Source organism: Nerophis lumbriciformis, linkage group LG33 (genome assembly GCF_033978685.3).
Source record: "Nerophis lumbriciformis linkage group LG33, RoL_Nlum_v2.1, whole genome shotgun sequence".
Taxonomy (NCBI): domain Eukaryota; kingdom Metazoa; phylum Chordata; class Actinopteri; order Syngnathiformes; family Syngnathidae; genus Nerophis; species Nerophis lumbriciformis.
This window is the reverse complement of record NC_084580.2, coordinates 21622100-21641400: the sequence shown is the minus strand read 5'-3', so window position 1 is coordinate 21641400 and position 19301 is coordinate 21622100. Positions and strand designations below refer to the sequence as shown.

At 38.9% G+C, this 19301-nt stretch overlaps 4 protein-coding genes across 4 annotated transcripts in view; 3 read left to right on the top strand and 1 right to left on the bottom strand.

Annotated features, from left to right (window-relative positions):
* The window catches only part of LOC133575749 (uncharacterized), a 314457-nt gene that overhangs the window by 3865 nt on the left and 291291 nt on the right, over positions 1–19301 (top strand). The gene's annotated exons all lie outside the window — the stretch shown is intronic.
* The window catches only part of LOC133575685 (uncharacterized), a 462851-nt gene that overhangs the window by 187790 nt on the left and 255760 nt on the right, over positions 1–19301 (top strand). The window lies entirely within an intron of this gene.
* Positions 1–19301, bottom strand: part of LOC133575760 (uncharacterized) — a 551361-nt gene that overhangs the window by 419074 nt on the left and 112986 nt on the right. The window lies entirely within an intron of this gene.
* On the top strand, positions 148–8615 carry LOC133575738 (uncharacterized). Its single transcript, XM_061928548.2, has 2 exons — positions 148–340; positions 6065–8615. The coding sequence occupies exon 2, from the start codon at positions 6139–6141 to the stop codon at positions 7822–7824; it is 1686 nt and encodes a 561-aa protein (XP_061784532.1). The 5' UTR covers positions 148–340; positions 6065–6138; the 3' UTR covers positions 7825–8615.

Below are 19301 nucleotides of genomic sequence, written 5' to 3'. Positions count from 1 at the left end.
TTTAGGAAAAAATAAGGTATTTCCCATGTTTTTATTGGTTGTTAAGCTACACACTTTTAACACAACACACGAAAGAACACAATGTCATTGTGTTAACAGTGTCAGTCAAAAACTATTTCTATTCTCTCTTAATCGTAATTACTTATTTACCCAACAGACGTCCAGCAGCCCCCCCACATTAAAGAGGAAGAGGAGGAATGTTGGATCACTCAGGAGGAAGAGTGTCTTCTAGGGCAGGAGGAGGCTGATCTCAGCAAGTTTCCACTGACTGTTGTCTCTGTGAAGACTGAAAAGCATGAAGACAAACCACCTGAGTCCTCACAGCTTCATCACAGTCCAAGTAAGCACATATCATTTTATTCTCAGGGCATTCAATCCATCACAACTGGACTGTTCACTTTGTCTTAGAAGACGTTTGTCCTCTCATCCAAGTAGGCTTTATCAGTTCATGCTCATGGACTTTAGAATTTGGAATTGAATTGGAATTTAGAGGAAACTGCACTTTTTGGGAGGATTTTTTCTATCATTCTCAATCATTATAACAGACATGACGATGGATATATTAAAAAAAAATCATATTTTAACTCAATGTAAATAAAAGTCCACTGGCAATGGAGCGAATGGGAGGTCCTCTATAACCATCCAAAAAGCGCCAACAATACTCCATTTGCATTTCGTGGCTTGAATACCAACCAAGTATTAGTGATATTGTTATTATAAGCGCTGACTGTCAGGTTCAAACACTGATGACATCTATTAAACAGGACAAGAAGCAAAGAATCAAACAGACAGAATTCAATGTGGTTCAGTGAGGAGAAACGTGTACATCTGTACCCTTGTACAGTGTCATTACGCTCTGCCAAAAGATTGCACGCCTCCTCCTTTTATTTGGACCTTCCCTGACCACATGGCAACAGCTGCTTCCAAAGGGACGGGGTCGTAAAAGAGTTCAAAAAAGAGGTTGTCTGGAACTTGGGCAGATCCTGCCTTCTCTCCGCTTTGTAGTTCTTTTGGTTAAAACAATATCTTTCTGTTGATTACAATACATGAAAGAAACAGAAACACCTTCATGTTGCTTCCCCCCTTACACAGTGGAGTGTTACAAGCCTTCTTCTTGGTAGGTTCAAAGACAGCTTTTGTCTTCTTGCCAGGAACTCATTTCAACACCAAGTATTGTGATAACTTAGATATAATTATTCTGACACTAACGCAGACAAACTATTTATAGCTTGTGTGTCTATGTTGACATCACCGGCTGGTGAGCTACTTCCTCGCCTCGGTGCTGGTGAAAGATTATTCCAGATCATGAATCGTGCCTCTCACCTGGATAGTAGAAGGATGAGGACGTGCTCTGACAAGTTGTTACCGTTTGACAGCCAATTTAGACCCGGCAATGGCGAACGACACAAAAAGACTTATAGCTTCACCCCCCTATTCCGTGCAACGACTATGAGTCATTCGTCATCTAAATGGGAATATAACAAGATTCTAGCAGTCTGCGTCATAGTGACAGCAGGCCATGTACAGTAAGTGATGTTTTATTATGTTTATTGGCTCTCAGGAAGTCTGCAGTGTGTAATATTCGGCGATGTTAAAAAAAAAGAAGAAGGGAACGTTGTGATGCGTTTATGAAATGAATGCGCTAATGAGCAAATATATGTAATTATTACATCTTTTTAAACATGTGCCTGTTACTAAATGACATATATACTTACTGTATGTACATAAAACCTTAATGGAGGGGCTCGGATGTTTTTTAAGTTATTTGTAGGCAGAATAGTGCGACTCTAATAGCCTCTAGTGTAAGCAGACTTTTGATTGCATTTATTTACTATTTAAAATGCATAAAAAAGAAAAAACGTGCGGTTTTCCTTTAAGTGAAGTATATTTAATTTAGCGCTTTTCTCTAATGTCTCAGAGTGCTTTACATAGAGAAACCCATGATCTAAGTCACATTTAAACCAGTGTGGGTGGCACTGGGAGCAGGTGGGTAAAGTACTTTGCCCAAGGACACACCGCAAGTGACTAGGATCGAACCTGGAACCGTCGAGTTGCTGGCACGGCCGCCCTACCAACCGAGCTACGCCGGCCTTAGAATGTATTAAATTCTATCAAAATCTCGTATAAATCGTAAATAGATCCTAGAAATGTCTCAATAATTCCATAACAATATTTTTATTTAGGAACTTTCTAATGTAACGTGTTTCTATCTACACTTCTGTTAAAATGTAATAATCACTTATTCTTCTGTTTTGTTAAAATGTAATAACCACTTGTTTTGTTGTTCGGTACTTTAGTTTTGGCTGATACTACAAATTTAGGTATCGATCCAGTACCAAATAGTTACAGGGGCAGTATCGGTCTTTTTCAGGATCATTGAATGATAAAATTTTCGTTCGCAGTCATAATCAGACAAAAACACAGCATGGTGGTGTTAGAATATCCATTGAATATTTAAATATGGCTCTGAATTAAATCATTTGGTTTATGCCCTTAAAGTATTCCTTATTTCCTGAATGTGTAAACCAAAACAAAATCAACCAAATATATATAATACAAAATATTGATCAAACCGCTGTATCGACCTTATATTGATATTATACTTAGAGAGACTGTAGTGTGGCCAACTCATCCTCTATGGCTATTTGGAAAAGGAATAGTGGACCTTGAATTACTGTCAAGTAAACAAAGAAAGAGGAATGCAGATATGGTTGGTGAGTTTTATAACCTGGTTGAAACCAAATATAATCACTGGACTCAGATATTTACGGATGGATCCAAGGACCCAGAGAATAAGACCGGGTCAGCAATATCGGTACCGGATCAGCAGTTTGGGTGTTGCAAGAGAACATCAGATGATATTAGTGTGTGTGCAGCTGAACTGTTTGCCATATTACTGGCACTGGAATGGGCTGAAGAAAGTGGATGCAGGAAGATATTAATACGTAGTGATTCTGTTTCAACTCTTACAAATATTGAGTCAGGAAATGCTCAGCGTCATCAGGGAATATTGTATGAAATTGTATTTATCCACTCCAGAATGATGAGCGAAGGAATAGAAGTAGTATTTGTATGTGTACCTGCTCATGTGGGAATACTGGGAATGAAAGAGCAGATAGGCTCGCAAAAACAATGAGGTGTCAGGTTTGATGTCACGTGACATACATTTTTCAGCACTAAATATTTATAGACTGTTTTGTTTTTTTAAACACTGTTTTTATACACCAAATTTAAAAAATATATTTTTTATACATTGAATTTTTACCCACTAAATTTTCAAATCAAAATTTGTATACACTGAGTTTTACAACACTAAATTTTTAAAAACAGAATTTTTGTACACTGGAGTTTTAAAACAGTAAATCTTTTCAAACACTGAATATTTGTACACTGAATTTCAAAACACATATTTTTTTAAGCACTGTTTTTTTATACACCAAATTTAGAAAAAAAAAAAGAAATTTTATACACGGAATCTTAAAACAGTACATTTTAAAAAAACTGAATTTTTGTACACTGGATTTTTGTAATCTGAGTTTTAAAACACAACATTTTTTCAAGCACTGAATTTTTATACACTGAAATTTAAACCAATTTTTTAAACACTCTTTTTTTATACACTAAGTTAAAAAGAATGTTTACAATACATTTTTATACACTGAATTTTTCAGCACTGAATATTTATAAACTGATTTTTTTTAAACACTGTTTTTATACACCAAATATAAAAAATAATATTTTTTATACATTTAATTTTTAGCCACTAAATTTTAAACTCAGAATTTGTATACACTGAGTTTTAAAACACTATATTTTTAAAAACTGAATTTTTGTATACTGAATTTTTGTAATCTGAGCTTTAAAGGGGAACATTATCACCAGACCTATGTAAGCGTCAATATATACCTTGATGTTGCGGGAAAAAGACCATATATTTTTTAACCGATTTCGGAACTCTAAATGGGTGAATTTTGGCGAGTTAAACGCCTTTCTATTATTCGCTCTCGGAGCGATGACGCCACAACGTAACGTCGCATCGGGAAGCAATCCGCCATTTTCTCAAACACCGAGTCAAAACAGCTCTGATATTTTCCGTTTTTTCGACTGTTTTCCGTACCTTGGAGACATCATGCCTCGTCGGTGTGTAACAACACAAACAGGGACGGATTCAAGTTGCACCAGTGGCCCAAAGATGCGAAAGTAGCAAGAAATTGGACGTTTGTTCCGCACACTTTACCGACGAAAGCTATGCTACGACAGAGATGGCAAGAATGTGTGGATATCCTGCGACACTCAAAGCAGATGCATTTCCAACGATAAACTCAAAGAAATCTGCCGCCAGACCCCCATTGAATCTGCCGGAGTGTGTGAGCAATTCAGGGACAAAGGTCCTCGGTAGCACGGCGAGCAATGGCGGCAGTTTGTTCCCGCAGACGAGCGAGCTAAACCCCCTGGATGTCTTGGCTCACACCGTCCCGAAGATGATCAAGAGAAGAATATCGACCCTAGCTTCCCTGGCCTGCTGACATCAACTCCAAAACTGGACAGATCAGCTTTCAGGAAAAGAGCGCGGATGAGGGTATGTCTACAGAATATATTAATTGATGAAAATTGGGCTGTCTGCACTCTCAAAAGTGCATGTTGTTGCCAAATGTATTTCATATGCTGTAAACCTAGTTCATAGTTGTTAGTTTCCTTTAATTCCAAACAAACACATACCAATCGTTGGTTGGAAGGCGATCGCCGAATTCGTCCTCGCTTTCTCCCGTGTCACTGGCTGTCGTGTCGTTTTCGTCGGTTTCGCTTGCATACGGTTCAAACCGATATGGCTCAATAGCTTCAGTTTCTTCTTCAATTTCGTTTTCGCTACCTGCCTCCACACTACAACCATCCGTTTCAATACATGCGTAATCTGTTGAATCGCTTAAGCCGCTGAAATCCGAGTTTGAATCCGAGCTAATGTCGCTTTAGCTTGCTGTTCTTTCCGCCATGTTTGTTTGTGTTGGCTTCACTATGTGACGTCACAGGAAAATGGACGGGTGTTTATAACGATGGTCAAAATCAGGCACTTTGAAGCTTTTTTTTAGGGATATTGCGTGATGGGTAAAATTTTGAAAAAAACTTCGAAAAATATAATAAGCCACTGGGAACTGATTTTGAATGGTTTTAACAATTCAGAAATTGTGATAATGTTCCCCTTTAACTTTTTTTTTCAACAATTTCGTACCTTGCGCCGTTCAGAGATCAATTTGAGGTGTCAGCCTGTCAACTTATATCACTCTGCGACGTCGGAATCACTTTAAAACAGCTGTAAACTCGCCGTAGCTTTTGGTTGCTAGGCAACCGCTCTGAATTGCGGCAAGGCACCGTTGGCTTGAGGCATCTTCGATCTGATTTTGGTCAGTTGAGAGGCACTGATACTCAGCGTATCAGTGCCTCTCAACTGACCAAAATCAGATTGAAGATGCCAAGTGACTCTCCTGTGGCTGTGATCACAAATCAGCGGTCAAAATCTTCAGACTTAACAAAAACTCCGGTAGCAGAAGCGGGATCCTTTTTCTTTTGCGTCCTTTCTCATTGACAGGAAGTGATTACTTCTTCCTAATTTAACTGCGGCGACACTATATAAATGAAAGCAAAACAGATGTCATCTTTTTTGGCCAACATGTTGACTGTGCGCATGCCTTTTTAGAGCAGACATGTCTCTAAAGATGAATGTGATAATGACAGTAATTATTGTCCACCAGCAGGGGGAGCTCATCACTAGTACTACTGCGTGGAGGCTGGCATGTGGTACATTATTTCCTGTGTGTGTATGACTTATTCAGAGGGAGAACAGCACACTTTCACGTATGGCGTCTACCATTAAGGTTTGCAGGAATGACTTTTAGGATGTTTTTATATGAATAAGGTGGATTGGACGTTGGCCTGGGAAGGCATTCCCCTGAAGGTCTTCTTCATGTGTCAGCTGGAAGTACCCTGACTGCTGTGAGGGGAATATGTTGGTGTGACTGAGCAAAGCTGGATTTTTGTAAAGATTTTTTTGTTTTCTCCTGTGCCGCAGACCTTGATGAAGAAACTCTACCTCGTGACCAAAAGGAGGAACCACATTCCCCCCACATTAAAGAGGAAGACGAGATGCCACGGACCCATAGTTTTAAACTGACCCTTCACAAGAAAGGGCAAGCGGAGGACCCACTGATCTTACGCATCAAAAATGAAGAGGAGGACCCACTGACCCCTCACTTTAAGGAGCAGGAGAACCCACTGACCCCTCACATTAAAGAAGAAGAGGAGGACCCACTGACCCCCTACTTTAAAGAGGAAGAGGAGGAACACAGCATCAGTCAGCCTAAATGTTTGGAGGAGTTCCCAGTGACTGGTGTCCCTGTGAAGGGTGAAGACGATGAGGTCAAAGGTGAAAGTGAGGAGAAGAGAGAGGCGGAGCCTCCAAGCAGCAGCTCAACACAACACATGACAACAGAAGCTGATGGAGACCACTGTGGAGGATCACAAGCAGACAAGCTCTTAGCTCCACTATCAGATAGTGAGGACACAACGTCACACTCTCCTGACACTGATGATGAAGACTCTAAAGATGATAAGACACGTCACACTCGCTTGAAATGTTCTCACTGTGACAAAACCTTCAACTGCAGTAGTGGTCTTTATAGACACATGAGAACACACACTGGAGAAAAACCTTTTATCTGTTCAATCTGTGGTAAAGGTTTTGCTCAAAGTTCATGTATGGAAAAACACATGAGAACACACACTGGAGTAAAACCTTTTATCTGTTCAATCTGCAGTAAAGGTTTTGCACTAAGGCACCATTTGAAAAGTCACATAAGAACACACACTGGTGAAAAACCTTTTTGTTGCTCAGAATGTGGTAAATGTTTTGTAACAAGTCAGAGTTTGAAGTCACACATACGAACACACACTGGAGAAAAACCCTTTTCTTGTTTAGAATGTGGTAAATGTTTTGTAACAAGTAAGAGTGTGAAAGTACACATGAGAACACACACCGGAGAAAAACCTTTTTCTTGCTCAGAATGTGGTAAATGTTTTGCAAAAAATCAGAGTTTGAAATTACACATGAGAACACACACTAAAGAAAAACCTTTTTCTTGCTCAGAGTGTGGGAAATGTTTTGTGGCAAGTCAGAGTTTGAAATTACACACGAGAACACACACTGGAGAAAAACCTTTTTCTTGCTCAGAATGTCGTAAATGTTTTGTAAGAAGTCACAGTTTGAAAGTACACATGAGAACACACACTGGTGAAAAACCTTTTTCTTGCTCAGAATGCGGTAAATGTTTTGTAACAAGTCAGGGTATGAAATTACACTTGAGAACACACAGTGGAGAAAAACCTTTTTGTTGCTCAGAATGTGGTAAATGTTTTGTAAAAAGTCAGAGTTTGAAATCTCACATGAGAGTACATACTGGAGAAAAACCTTTTATCTGTTCAATCTGTGGTATAGGTTTTGCACAACGGTCAGGTGTGGATAATCACAGAAGAATACACACTGGAGTAAAACCTTTTATCTGTTCAATCTGTAGTAAAGGTTTTGTACAAAGTCACCATTTGAAAAGACACATGAGAATACACACTGGCGAAAAACCCTATATCTGTTCAATCTGTAGTAAAGATTTTGTACAAAGTCAACATTTGAAAGTACACATGAGAACACACACTGATGAACAATCCAAACACGCAGGAGAGAAAGTGTTGAGTTGCGGTGTGTGTGGTGAAAGATTCTCTCATAAGTACCAGTGTAAGAAACACAAGTGTGCTGGTGAGAACAGCAGCAGCAAATGAAACTGCAGGATTTGAAATAAACTGTCAAGACTTTAATTTGGACTTTCTAACAACATCAGCACATATAACATGTGTGACATTGTTGTTTGTGTAACAATCTTTTTAATATGCTTCTACATTTATAGAGTAGATATTTCATATTAGTGCTTTTTTCAGTCAAGTACATGCATTAATATGCAACATAGTGTACTTTTAATAACAGGTGAGAGTAAACTACAAGACATATTTTACATAAAATAAGCATTTTTCGTGTGTATATATATTCATAATACAATTTTAGACTTTATTCATAATATTTTTTTTTTTTTTAGGTGTTTGGATAATGGAAGTGTGACATGTTTTTATCTGTAATTGTTAATGATGCCATAGATTAGCACCTTTATATGATATACATATGTACTGGTTCACATCTGGACCACTTCAGGAAGCATATTATTTACTTTATACATCATTTGAACAGTTGTCTTTTATACCATTTTAAAATGTGTGACTTTATGAATCATTTGTTGGGTCTCTATAATCAATTGTATTAATTATCTTCATCACTCTCTTTTGTAATATGATGATTGTGTTGTGATTGTTTTACATGTATGTCCCCAGACCTTTATGCGATATAAAAGTGAGAGAAAATGGCTGAATTGTTTGTGGAAGGATGGTTTTGTTTTGACAAACTTACATTTGTGGATAAAACAAAAACTCCCATTATTTTGTTTTAAACATTTTTTGTGTTTTATTTTATTTTTTAACCTCCCCAAAACAATATCAATTTCAGAAAACAAGTTTGGAGTGTCAGGCAATATTATTATTATTATTCGCATCAAGCTAGTACATTTTTGGAAAAGTGGGGCCTTAATTAACTTATGCGTTTTTTTGTCAGTCAATTTCTCTGTTGGCTCTGACAATTGAAACATTACCTGGAGGTAGTTTGGCTGAGCCCGCTCTCAGTGCTGCTGGAGTGATCGCCAAGTGCCGAGCCGTGATGAAGTTAGTTTCAAGTTGTCAACATCCAGCCAGACTGACTTTTTGTCCCCGGCATTGAAAACTCATGCCCGTCTGTCAGCTCGTGCAGACAAGTGCTTTCCATTAAGGGACCGTCAATAAAGTACTTGTCGATGGCTCATAGATAACATTTCCATCGTCAGCAGCTTTAGTCATGTGACCTAGAACCGCAAACCCACCTTCATATTGATTGTTCATCATTACTATGGCCGGCTTTCCAGTTTTTTGTTTTTTCTTCATTTGGAAAATTTCATTCAACAGCTTTGTAGTCATGTTTCCTAGAAAGCAAAAACCCTTTCATAATGTTTGTTCACCATTTATATATTGGGCTCATGCATGGTTTTTATAGTATTAAGTCCCTGTTCCGCTGACCAGTGATAGGCTCTTACATTCCCATGCTTGCCCTCAAAAGTCAACAACCGGGAAGTCCTTGGGTACGTTTGACACTCTTGACATGGTGTCTTTACTGATGACACTTCTGTGGCATTTATGCTACAAAAATAGTGTCCCGGATGTGCTTACCTTCTTGGTAGAATCCTGACATCAGTTGTCACAGACTCGGTAATGTGTTTAACTTGAATTGTTTCACGGTGTATTGTCCTCAAGATAACATTTTTCTCCTGAACTGACTGTTTTGTTGGGCTGTTTCAAACACTAAACTGTAAACTTGTTACCTCTGAGGCTTGTCTTAGACTGTATAACTTGAAACTGACGGTAATCTACCAAACCAAAAACCAGTGAAGTTGGCACGTTGTGTAAATGGTAAATAAAAACAAAATACAATGATTTGCTAATCCTTTTCAACTTATATTTAATTGAATAGACTACAAAGACGAGATACTTAACGTTCGAACTGGAAAACATTATTTTTTTGCAAATATTAGCTCATTTAGAATTTGATGCCGACATGTTTCAAAAAAACTGGCACAAGTGGCAAAAAAGACTGAGAAAGTTGAGGAGTGTCATGTCTGTGTAATCATGTTTTGTCTTAGTCATGTTTTGTTTAGTTATTGGACTTTTTAGTTTCTGGCTTTTCACTCCCTTGTCTTGTTTCCATGATTACCCCATTAGTTTCACCTGTTCCGCGTTTGGACTCATTGTGCACTCTTGTTTGTCACCATAGCAACCCATTAGTTTTCACCTGTCACGTCACGCACCTGTTTCACGTTTTGAGACACGCACCTGTTTTCGTTAATCATGTCTGTAGTATTTAAGTTCATTGTTTTTCAGTTTGTCTTTCTGGTGACATCTCCACATTTATGCTTTGCACATTTCTGACTCTTTTTTCATGTCCATCGTTCACGCTGCTCCTTTTTGTCCATGCCAAGTAAGTTTTGTTTATTATTGCCACAGTTAGTGTTTTTTGTTTCATAGTTTTTGCCTTTGTGCAAGTGTTTGGTTTCATAGTTTGTTCTCCGCCATTGTGCGCGCCTTTTGTTTACTTCCTTGTTTTGTATTTATAGTGTTTAAATAAAAATGTACCTTCCTTCCCGTTTTGCCCGAGCCGACTTTCCGTTGCCTTCGAGAAAAACTAAACCCCAGGACCAAGTCATGACAAGGAGTGCTCATCAACTTTGAAGTATTTAAAGGCCTACTGAAATGCGATTTTCTTATTTAAACGGGGATAGCAGGTCCATTCTATGTGTCATACTTGATCATTTTGCGATATTGCCATATTTTTGCTGAAAGGATTTAGTAGAGAACATCGACGATAAAGTTCGCAACTTTTGGTCGCTGATAAAAAAAAGCCTTGCCTGTACCGGAAGTAGCAGACGATATGCGCGTGACGTCACAGGTTGTGGAGCTCCTCACATCTGCACATTGTTTACAATCATGGCCACCAGCAGCGAGAGCGATTCGGACCGAGAAAGCGACGATTTCCCCATTAATTTGAGCGAGGATGAAAGATTCGTGGATGAGGAAAGTGAGAGTGACGGACTAGAGGGCAGTGGGAGCGTTTTAGATAGGGAAGATGCTGTGAGAGGCGGGTGGGACCTGATATTCAGCTGGGAATGACTAAAACAGTAAATAAACACAAGACATATATATACTCTATTAGCCACAACACAACCAGGCTTATATTTAATATGCCACAAATTAATCCCGCATAACAAACACCTCCCCCCTCCCGTCCATATAACCCGCCAATACAACTCAAACACCTGCACAACACACTCAATCCCACAGCCCAAAGTACCGTTCACCTCCCCAAAGTTCATACAGCACATATATTTCCCCAAAGTCCCCAAAGTTACGTACGTGACATGCACATAGCGGCACGCACGTACGGGCAAGCGATCAAATGTTTGGAAGCGTACTCACGGTACCGCGTCTGCGCATCCAACTCAAAGTCCTCCTGGTAAGAGTCTCTGTTGTCCCAGTTCTCCACAGGCCAATGGTAAAGCTTGACTGTCATCTTCCGGGAATGTAAACAATGAAACACCGGCCGTGTTTGTGTTGCTGCAGTCGGCCGCAATACACCGCTTCCCACCTACAGCTTTCTTCTTTGCTGTCTCCATTGTTCATTGAACAAATTGCAAAAGATTCACCAACACAGATGTCCAGAATACTGTGGAATTTTGCGATGAAACAGACAATTTAATAGCTGGCCACCATGCTGTCCCAAAATGTCCTCTACAATCCGTGACGTCACGCGCTGACGTCATCATACCGAGACGTTTTCAGCAGGATATTTCGCGCGAAATTTAAAATTGCACTTTAGTAAGCTAAATTGGCATGTGTTGCAATGTTAAGATTTCATCATTGATGTATAAACTATCAGACTGCGTGGTCGGTAGTATGGAACAAGGAAACACATAACCAGCGCCACTAACGGGGCCCAAAGACAGCGCTCAAGCCCAGAGGTGTGAAGATGTACGTGAAAGCAAAACCAGGGCTGGACCAAGCAGTCCACTCAAGTCCGACAGCATAGAAGACCAGCCCAGGATTGTGACAGTGATGAGGCAGGGGCAAATAGTGCTGGACTTAAAGAACCTCATGGATTATGGGCCGTATCGTAAAGACATTTCCAGATGCCAAAGGCTTTGTGAGAAGTGTTTTGGTTCAAACCAAGACCAACACGGCTCAACGACCAATAGATAAGCTCTGCCTGCTAATGGAAGCAGCTTGATGGACTGAGGGGGGCTTCGCTTCTCCAGCCTCCATGACCGCTTCAGATAGTCTGATATGACTATAGACTTTGATGACACTTAACTAGTAACTCCAGTAACTCAATTAATTTAGAATTTGAAGAACATAATTGTTTGGATTGGATTGTTCTATTATGGCTCCTTTGAATATTATTATTGATGTAATTGTTTTGCTGAAGCCCACAATTAGGGGCCGGGATGTTGGAGCCTATCTATATTATTTATTAATTAATTGTTATGACAATGAAATCAAATAATGCCAATGATGATGTTGATGAATTATTGGATGTTTTAGATGAATTATGTCATGACTTGGACTATGGCTTGGTTTGTTCTCCCGAGGTGCAAGTGAATTGGACCAGATGTGGCGTGAAGGTGAATATATTATTTATTTAAACACTATAACTACAAAAAAAAGTACAAACGAAAAGTGCGCACAGTGGCGGAGAAAACGACTTGGTTATGAAAACAAATACTTGCACAAAGGCAGAAACTATGAACAACAAAAAACACTAACTGTGGCTTAATAAACAAAAACTTACTTGGCATGGAACCGGCATGAAAAAAGAGCAGCAAGGGTCATAAGGGTGTGGAGAGTGTGCAGAAGCATAAATGCAGGGATGTCACCAGCAAGACAAACTGAAAACAATGAACTTAAATACTACAGACATGATTAACGAAAACAGGTGCGTGACTCAAAACGTGAAACAGGTGCGTGACGTGACAGGTGAAAACGAATGGGTTGCTATGGTGACAAACAAGAGTGTACAATGAGTCCAAACGTGGAACAGGTGAAACTAATGGGTAATCATGGAAACAAGACAAGGGAGTGAAAAGCCAGAAACTAAAGAGTCCAATAACTAAACAAAACATGACTAAAACAAAACATGATTACACAGACATGACAAATTATGATTGACTGATTGTTTTCAGCTGCTCACGCTCCTCCTGGTGAGCCACTTCCTCCTGCTATGATTAAGAAGACAGGACAGCTGAGTGCTCCTTTTGTCTGTCTGTCATGTTGAAGGAGTCAAACAGTTTATTTACCGCTAAATAAGTTATTTTGATGAGAATTAAAGTCAACCACGGGGAATATTTTTTGTTTGTGAAAATAAATTATAATCATTTAGAATCTAGAAATATCTCCGCGAGTGCTTATTAAGGAATTCAGTGAGTCATAGACCTCCTCCTCAGGACTACTCTGCAATTTTTATTTTTTCTAACCTTTTTGAACACAAGAGTAGCCGTAACAGTCCCATTTACTCTCTGTAAAGCACCAGTTCCATTGGCAGCAAAACAGGCCCAGAGCATAATACTACCACCACCATGCTATACAGTAGGTATGGTGTTCCTGGGATTAAAGGCCTCACCTTCTCTCCTCCAAACATATTGCTGGGTATTGTGGCCAAACAGCTAAATTTGTGTTTCATCTGACCACAGAACTTTCCTCCAGAAGGTCTTATCTTTGTCCATGTGATGTCAGATGAAACTAAAACGTAGCTGTTTGGCCACAATACCCAGCAATATGTTTGGAGGAGAAAAGGTGACTCCTTTAATCCCAGGAACACCATGCATACCGCCAAGCATGGTGGTGGTAGTATTATGCTCTGGGCCTGTTTGGTGCCAATTGAACTGGTGCTTTACAGAGAGTAAATGGGACAATGAAAAAAGGAGGATTACCTCCAAATTCTTCAGGACAAGCTAAAATCATCAGCCAGGAGGTTGGGTCTTGGGCGCAGTTGGGTGTTCCAACAGGACAATGACCCCAAACACACGTCAAAAGTGGTCAAGGAATGGCTAAATCAGGCTGGAATTAAGGTTTTAGAATGGCCTTCCCAAAGTCCCGACTTAAACGTGTGGACAATGCTAGAGAAACAAGTCCATGTCAGAAAACCAACACATTTAGCTGAACCGCACCAATTTTGTCAAGAGGAGTGGTCAAAAATTCAAGCAGAAGCTTGTGGATGGCTACTGTTGCGTTTGGACCAGTTGTTCCTCCCAGGGAATTCAAGTCACAAGTCGCTCCCAAGCTCTTTACGACACTTAAAGCTGAGTAGAAAAACCACCAGAGACAGAATAGGTATTTTGTAATATATTTGCAAAGCTTTGTAAATATATTGAGACCAGTCCAGCATAGAACATTCAATCGCGCCGCTAAGATGGTCTGCCCCCCCCCTTGAAAAACCCTTTCCCCTCTTAAGTCTCTCTCCCTCCCACCCTCGCAGTCATGTCCCTCCAGCCCAAAACACATGCCCATTGTCCTCCGCACCTGGACATAAGGCTAGATAAGAGAAAGGAGTATCTCTCTTTCTTACATTCCTCACTCAAGGTTAAGCACACGGTATTTGCAGACAACCAAAAGACCACAATTGGAAGAAAAACACTAGCTGTTTTGTAATATGATTATGAAATAAAAGAAGTAACACTTAAATTCGGATATATGTAAATATCTGCCTCCGACACTACTAAAAGCGCCTTATTGCAGGTAAACTTGCCAAGGGACATGTAAGCAAATATTAACATTGCTGTACGTATACTTTTGACCCAGCACATTTTCAGTAGAGCCATAATAAATTCATAAAAGAAGCAAACTTCATGAATGTTTTTTGTGAGCAACAAGTATGTGCTCCAATCACTACATCACAAACAAATAAGAGTTGTAGAAATGACTGGAAACTCCATGACATGATGTTCTTTACATGTGTATGTCAACTTTTGATGGCGACTGTATGTGCTGGTTCACATCTGAAACATCTTCTGGACCACTTCAGGAAGCATATTATTATTACAAAACACAAAACCAGTGAAGTTGGCACGTTGTGTAATTCCTAAATAAAAACAAAATACGATGATTTGCTAATCTTTTTCCATTTATATTTAATTGAATAGACGGCAAAGACAAGATATTTCATGTTGGAACTGAGAAACCTAATTTTGTTTTGCAAATCATTAACCTGGAATTTAATGGCAGCAACATGTTGCAAAAAAGTTGTCAAAGGGGCATTTTTACCACTGTGTTACATGGCCTTTCCTTTTAACAACACTCAATAAACGTTTGGGAACTGAGGAGACCAATTTTTAAAGGTTTTCACGTGGAATTCTTACAGGCAGGCCAGTCTAGTACCCACACTCTTTTACTACGAAGCCACGCTGTTGTAACACGTGGCTTGGCATTGTCTTGCTGAAATAAGCAGGGGCGTCCATAATAACGTTGCTTGGATGGCAACATATGTTGCTCCAAAACCTGTATGTACCTTTCAGCATTAATGGCACCTTCACAGATGTGTAAGTTACCCATGTCTTGGGTACTAATACACCCCCATACCATCACGGATGTTAGCTTTTGAACGTTGCGCCTATAACAATCTGGATGGTTCTTTTCCTCTTTGGTACAGAGGACACGACGGCCACAGTTTCCAAAAACAATTTGAAATGTGGACTTGTCAGACCACACAACACTTTTCCACTTTGCATCAGTCCGTCTTAGCAGAGCTTGGGCTCAGCGAAGCCGGCGGCGTTTCTGGGTGTTGTTGATAAATAGCTTTCGCTTTGCATAGTAGACTTTTACTTGCACTTACAAATGTAGGGACAAACTGTAGTTATTAACAGTGGTTTTCTGAAGTGTTCCTGAGCCCAAGTGGTGATATCCTTTACACACTTTTGTCAGTTTTTGAGGGATCCAAGGTCCGGCATTCAATGTTACGTGCAGTGATTTCTCCAGGTTCTCTGAACCTTTTGATGATATTACGGACCTTAGATGGTGAAATCCATAAATTCCTTGCAAAAGCTTGTTGAGAAATGTTGTTCTTAAACAATTTAATCAGGCATTTGTTGACAAAGTAGTGACCCTTGCACCATCCTTGTTTGTGAATGACTGAGCATTTCATGGAAGCTGCTTTTATACCTAATCATGGCACCCACCTGTTCCCAATTAGCCTGTTCACCTGTGGGATGTTCCAAAGAAGTGTTTGATGAGCATTCCTCAACTCTTTTTTGCCACTTGTGCCAGCTTTTTTGAAACATGTTGACGACATCAAATTCCAAATGAGCTAATATTTGAAAAATAACAAAGTTAACCAGTTCGAACATGAAATATCTTGTCTTTGCAGCCAGTCAGTTGAATATAGGTTGAAAAGGATTTGCAAATTATTGTATTTTGTTTTTATTTACCATTTACACAACGTGCCAACTTCACTGGTTTTGGGTTTTGTATTTAAAAGAGTACATTTTGGAAATTAAAAAAATATATTTCTTTTGTCCTTGGCTGAATGGTAAGTTTCAGGCATACTTGCCAACCTTGAGACCTCCGATTTCGGGAGGTGGGGGTTGGGGGCGTGGTCGGGGGTGGGGCGGGGCGTGGTTGGGGGCGTGCTTAAGAGGGGAGGAGTATATTTACAGCTAGAATTCACCAAGTCAAGTATTTCATACATACATACATACATATATATATATATATATATATATATATATATATATATATATATATATATATATATATATATATATATATATATATATATATATAAAATAAAAAATATTAATAATAAAAAAATATATATATAGATATATATATAGATATATATGTATGTATATATATATATATTTATATATATCTACATCCTGAAAATATGCAAACAAAACTGTGTTTAGATAATTGATACTTCAAACTTGCATAAATAAATATTAAGGATTATAACATAACTTGGCTTCTGAGAGTTTCAAAATGTAATGAATAAAATGCTAAAGCTGTTGATAAACAAGCAATTATTTTAATAATTAAATATGGTCATTTTAAATGAATCATTATGATCATTTAAAATCAATTTTTTCAAATATGTTTATTTTAATGTAAAATTCTATGGCTGGATGTAATAAGGAGTCACAAAAAAATACAAATAAAAATACAATTAATTTTGATGTTTTTAGCAAAATATAGTAAAAATGTATTTAGTTTTTTGTTTTTTTAAATTAATAAATATATTTATTTTAAGGTAAAATAAACATAATAATACAATTTATCTCTAGTCTGTATGATTTAGTTCTTGTCACCCTGTTGTCCTCTTGTCATGAAAAAAGGTTGTCGTCCTCACTCAGGTTTGCATGAAAATTGGCTGAAAATCGGGAGATATTCGGGAGAATATTTGTCCCGGGAGGTTTTGGGGAGAGGCGCTGAATTTCGGGAGTCTCCCGGAAAATTCGGGAGGGTTGGTAAGTATGGTTTCAGGATATTTGTATTTTTTTTGTTTGTTTTTGTTCCAAAGGAAATACAGGTCAAGACAAAAAAATAATAAAGAATTGTTTAATTTTACAGTTTTATATCTGTGATATTGTGTCCAGTCATCAAAAGCCCAGAAAGATCAGGAGTTCTATAGTCAGAGTTCTGAAAAAGATGATATGCCGTATTTAAAATATTTTGAGCGAAAGCCTTTATAATTTCAAAATTAATTTTTGTTTATGTGCAGGTCGTACTTGTTATGTCCTCGGTTTCACCTATATGCTTATTTAGGTGTCTTCATTTAATAAAACATTTTTTATTAACAACTTTGAGAGTCCAAACTCTCCCTCACTCTCGTGACGTACTGGGAAATAAGTTAGCGAAAGAGAAGGTTAGGTTAGTAGTGGAAGATATTTTAGGATTGCACTCGTAGGATACAAAACATTATATACATTTTTTAAAAGACAGGGTTGAATAAAAGAATATAGAGTAGGGTTCCAGCTCCGTCCACACTCCATTTAGGTAGGTGGCGGTAATGCACACTAGAAGGTTGCTCGTCAACCGCCATTAAACCAAAGAAGAAGAAGATGCTCTACTAGTCTGCTGGAAATCGAAGGAAGAACGATGACAAAGCAAAATGGCGTTTGACGGAAAAGGCCTAAACGTGGCCATTATTGTTTCTCTATTTGTATTTAGTGCATACATGTACGCATATATGTCGTGTAGTAGATGAAACATTGTTAGTCATTGTTTGTATCCGGATACATTAGTCTGCGCGCACTTTATCAAGTCTTGTGCTAGCTTAGCTTAGCGTGCTAGTTAGCTTAGCTTGTTAGCTGCTAACAAAGAGACGTGGACGTTATCAACACATCGCTAAGTAGAGATCAAATGTGAGTGTAAAGTGTTGTGATTGTGTGAAAATGTGCGAAAGGACGATAGCAAAGTATGAGGAGGAACTTTGTCCAACAAAAGAGGAGAAGGAGCGACAACATCAACTACTGGACGCTGTTTTCAAGAAACATCAAGTTGTGTTACACAGAACAGGTTTGTTGACTTCTTACTCTCACATCTTTACTAACTTTATATTTAATTATGAACACTTCTCTTCAATATATGGTCAATAGGAAGATGCTTTGATTTAAAGGGGAACATTATCACAATTTCAGAATGGTTAAAACCATTAAAAATCAGTTCCCAGTGGCTTATTTTATTTTTCGAATTTTTTTTCAAAATTTTACCCATCACGCAATATCCCTAAAAAAAGCTTCAAAGTGCCTGATTTTAACCATCGTTATATACACCCGTCCATTTTCCTGTGACGTCACATAGTGATGCCAACACAAACAAACATGGCGCATAGAACAGCAAGCTATAGCGACATTAGCTCGGATTCAGACTCGGATTTCAGCGATTCAACAGATTACGCATGTATTGAAATGGATGGTTGTAGTGTGGAGGCAGGTAGCGAAAACGAAATTGAAGAAGAAACTGAAGCTATTGAGCCATATCGGTTTGAACCGTATGCAAGCGAAAACGACGAAAACGACGTTTTGAATCTGCCGGAGTGTGTGAGCAATTCAGGGACAAAGGACCTCGGTAGCACGGCAAGCAATGGCGGCAGTTTGTTCCCGCAGACGAGCGAGCTAAACCCCCTGGATGTCTTGGCTCACACCGTCCCTTATGCCACCGAAGATGATCAAGAGAAGAATATATACCCTAGCTTCACTGGCCTGCTGACATCAACTCCAAAACTGTACAGATCAGCTTTCAGGAAAAGAGAGCGGATGAGGGTATGTCTACAGAATATATTAATTGATGAAAACTGGGCTGTCTGCACTCTCAAAGTGCATGTTGTTGCCAAATGTATTTCATATGCTGTAAACCTAGTTCATAGTTGTTAGTTTCCTCTAATGCCAAACAAACACATACCAATCGTTGGTTAGAACGCGATTGCCGAATTCGTCCTCGCTTTCTCCCGTGTCGCTGGCTGTCGTGTCGTTTTCGTCGGTTTCGCTTGCATACGGTTCAAACCGATATGGCTCAATAGCTTCAGTTTCTTCTTCAATTTCGTTTTCGCTACCTGCCTCCACACTACAACCATCCGTTTCAATACA

Bases quoted from the DNA above. Each gene is read 5' to 3' on its own strand.
- LOC133575738 (XM_061928548.2), top strand. From the start codon at position 6,139: ATGCCACGGACCCATAGTTTTAAACTGACCCTTCACAAGAAAGGGCAA.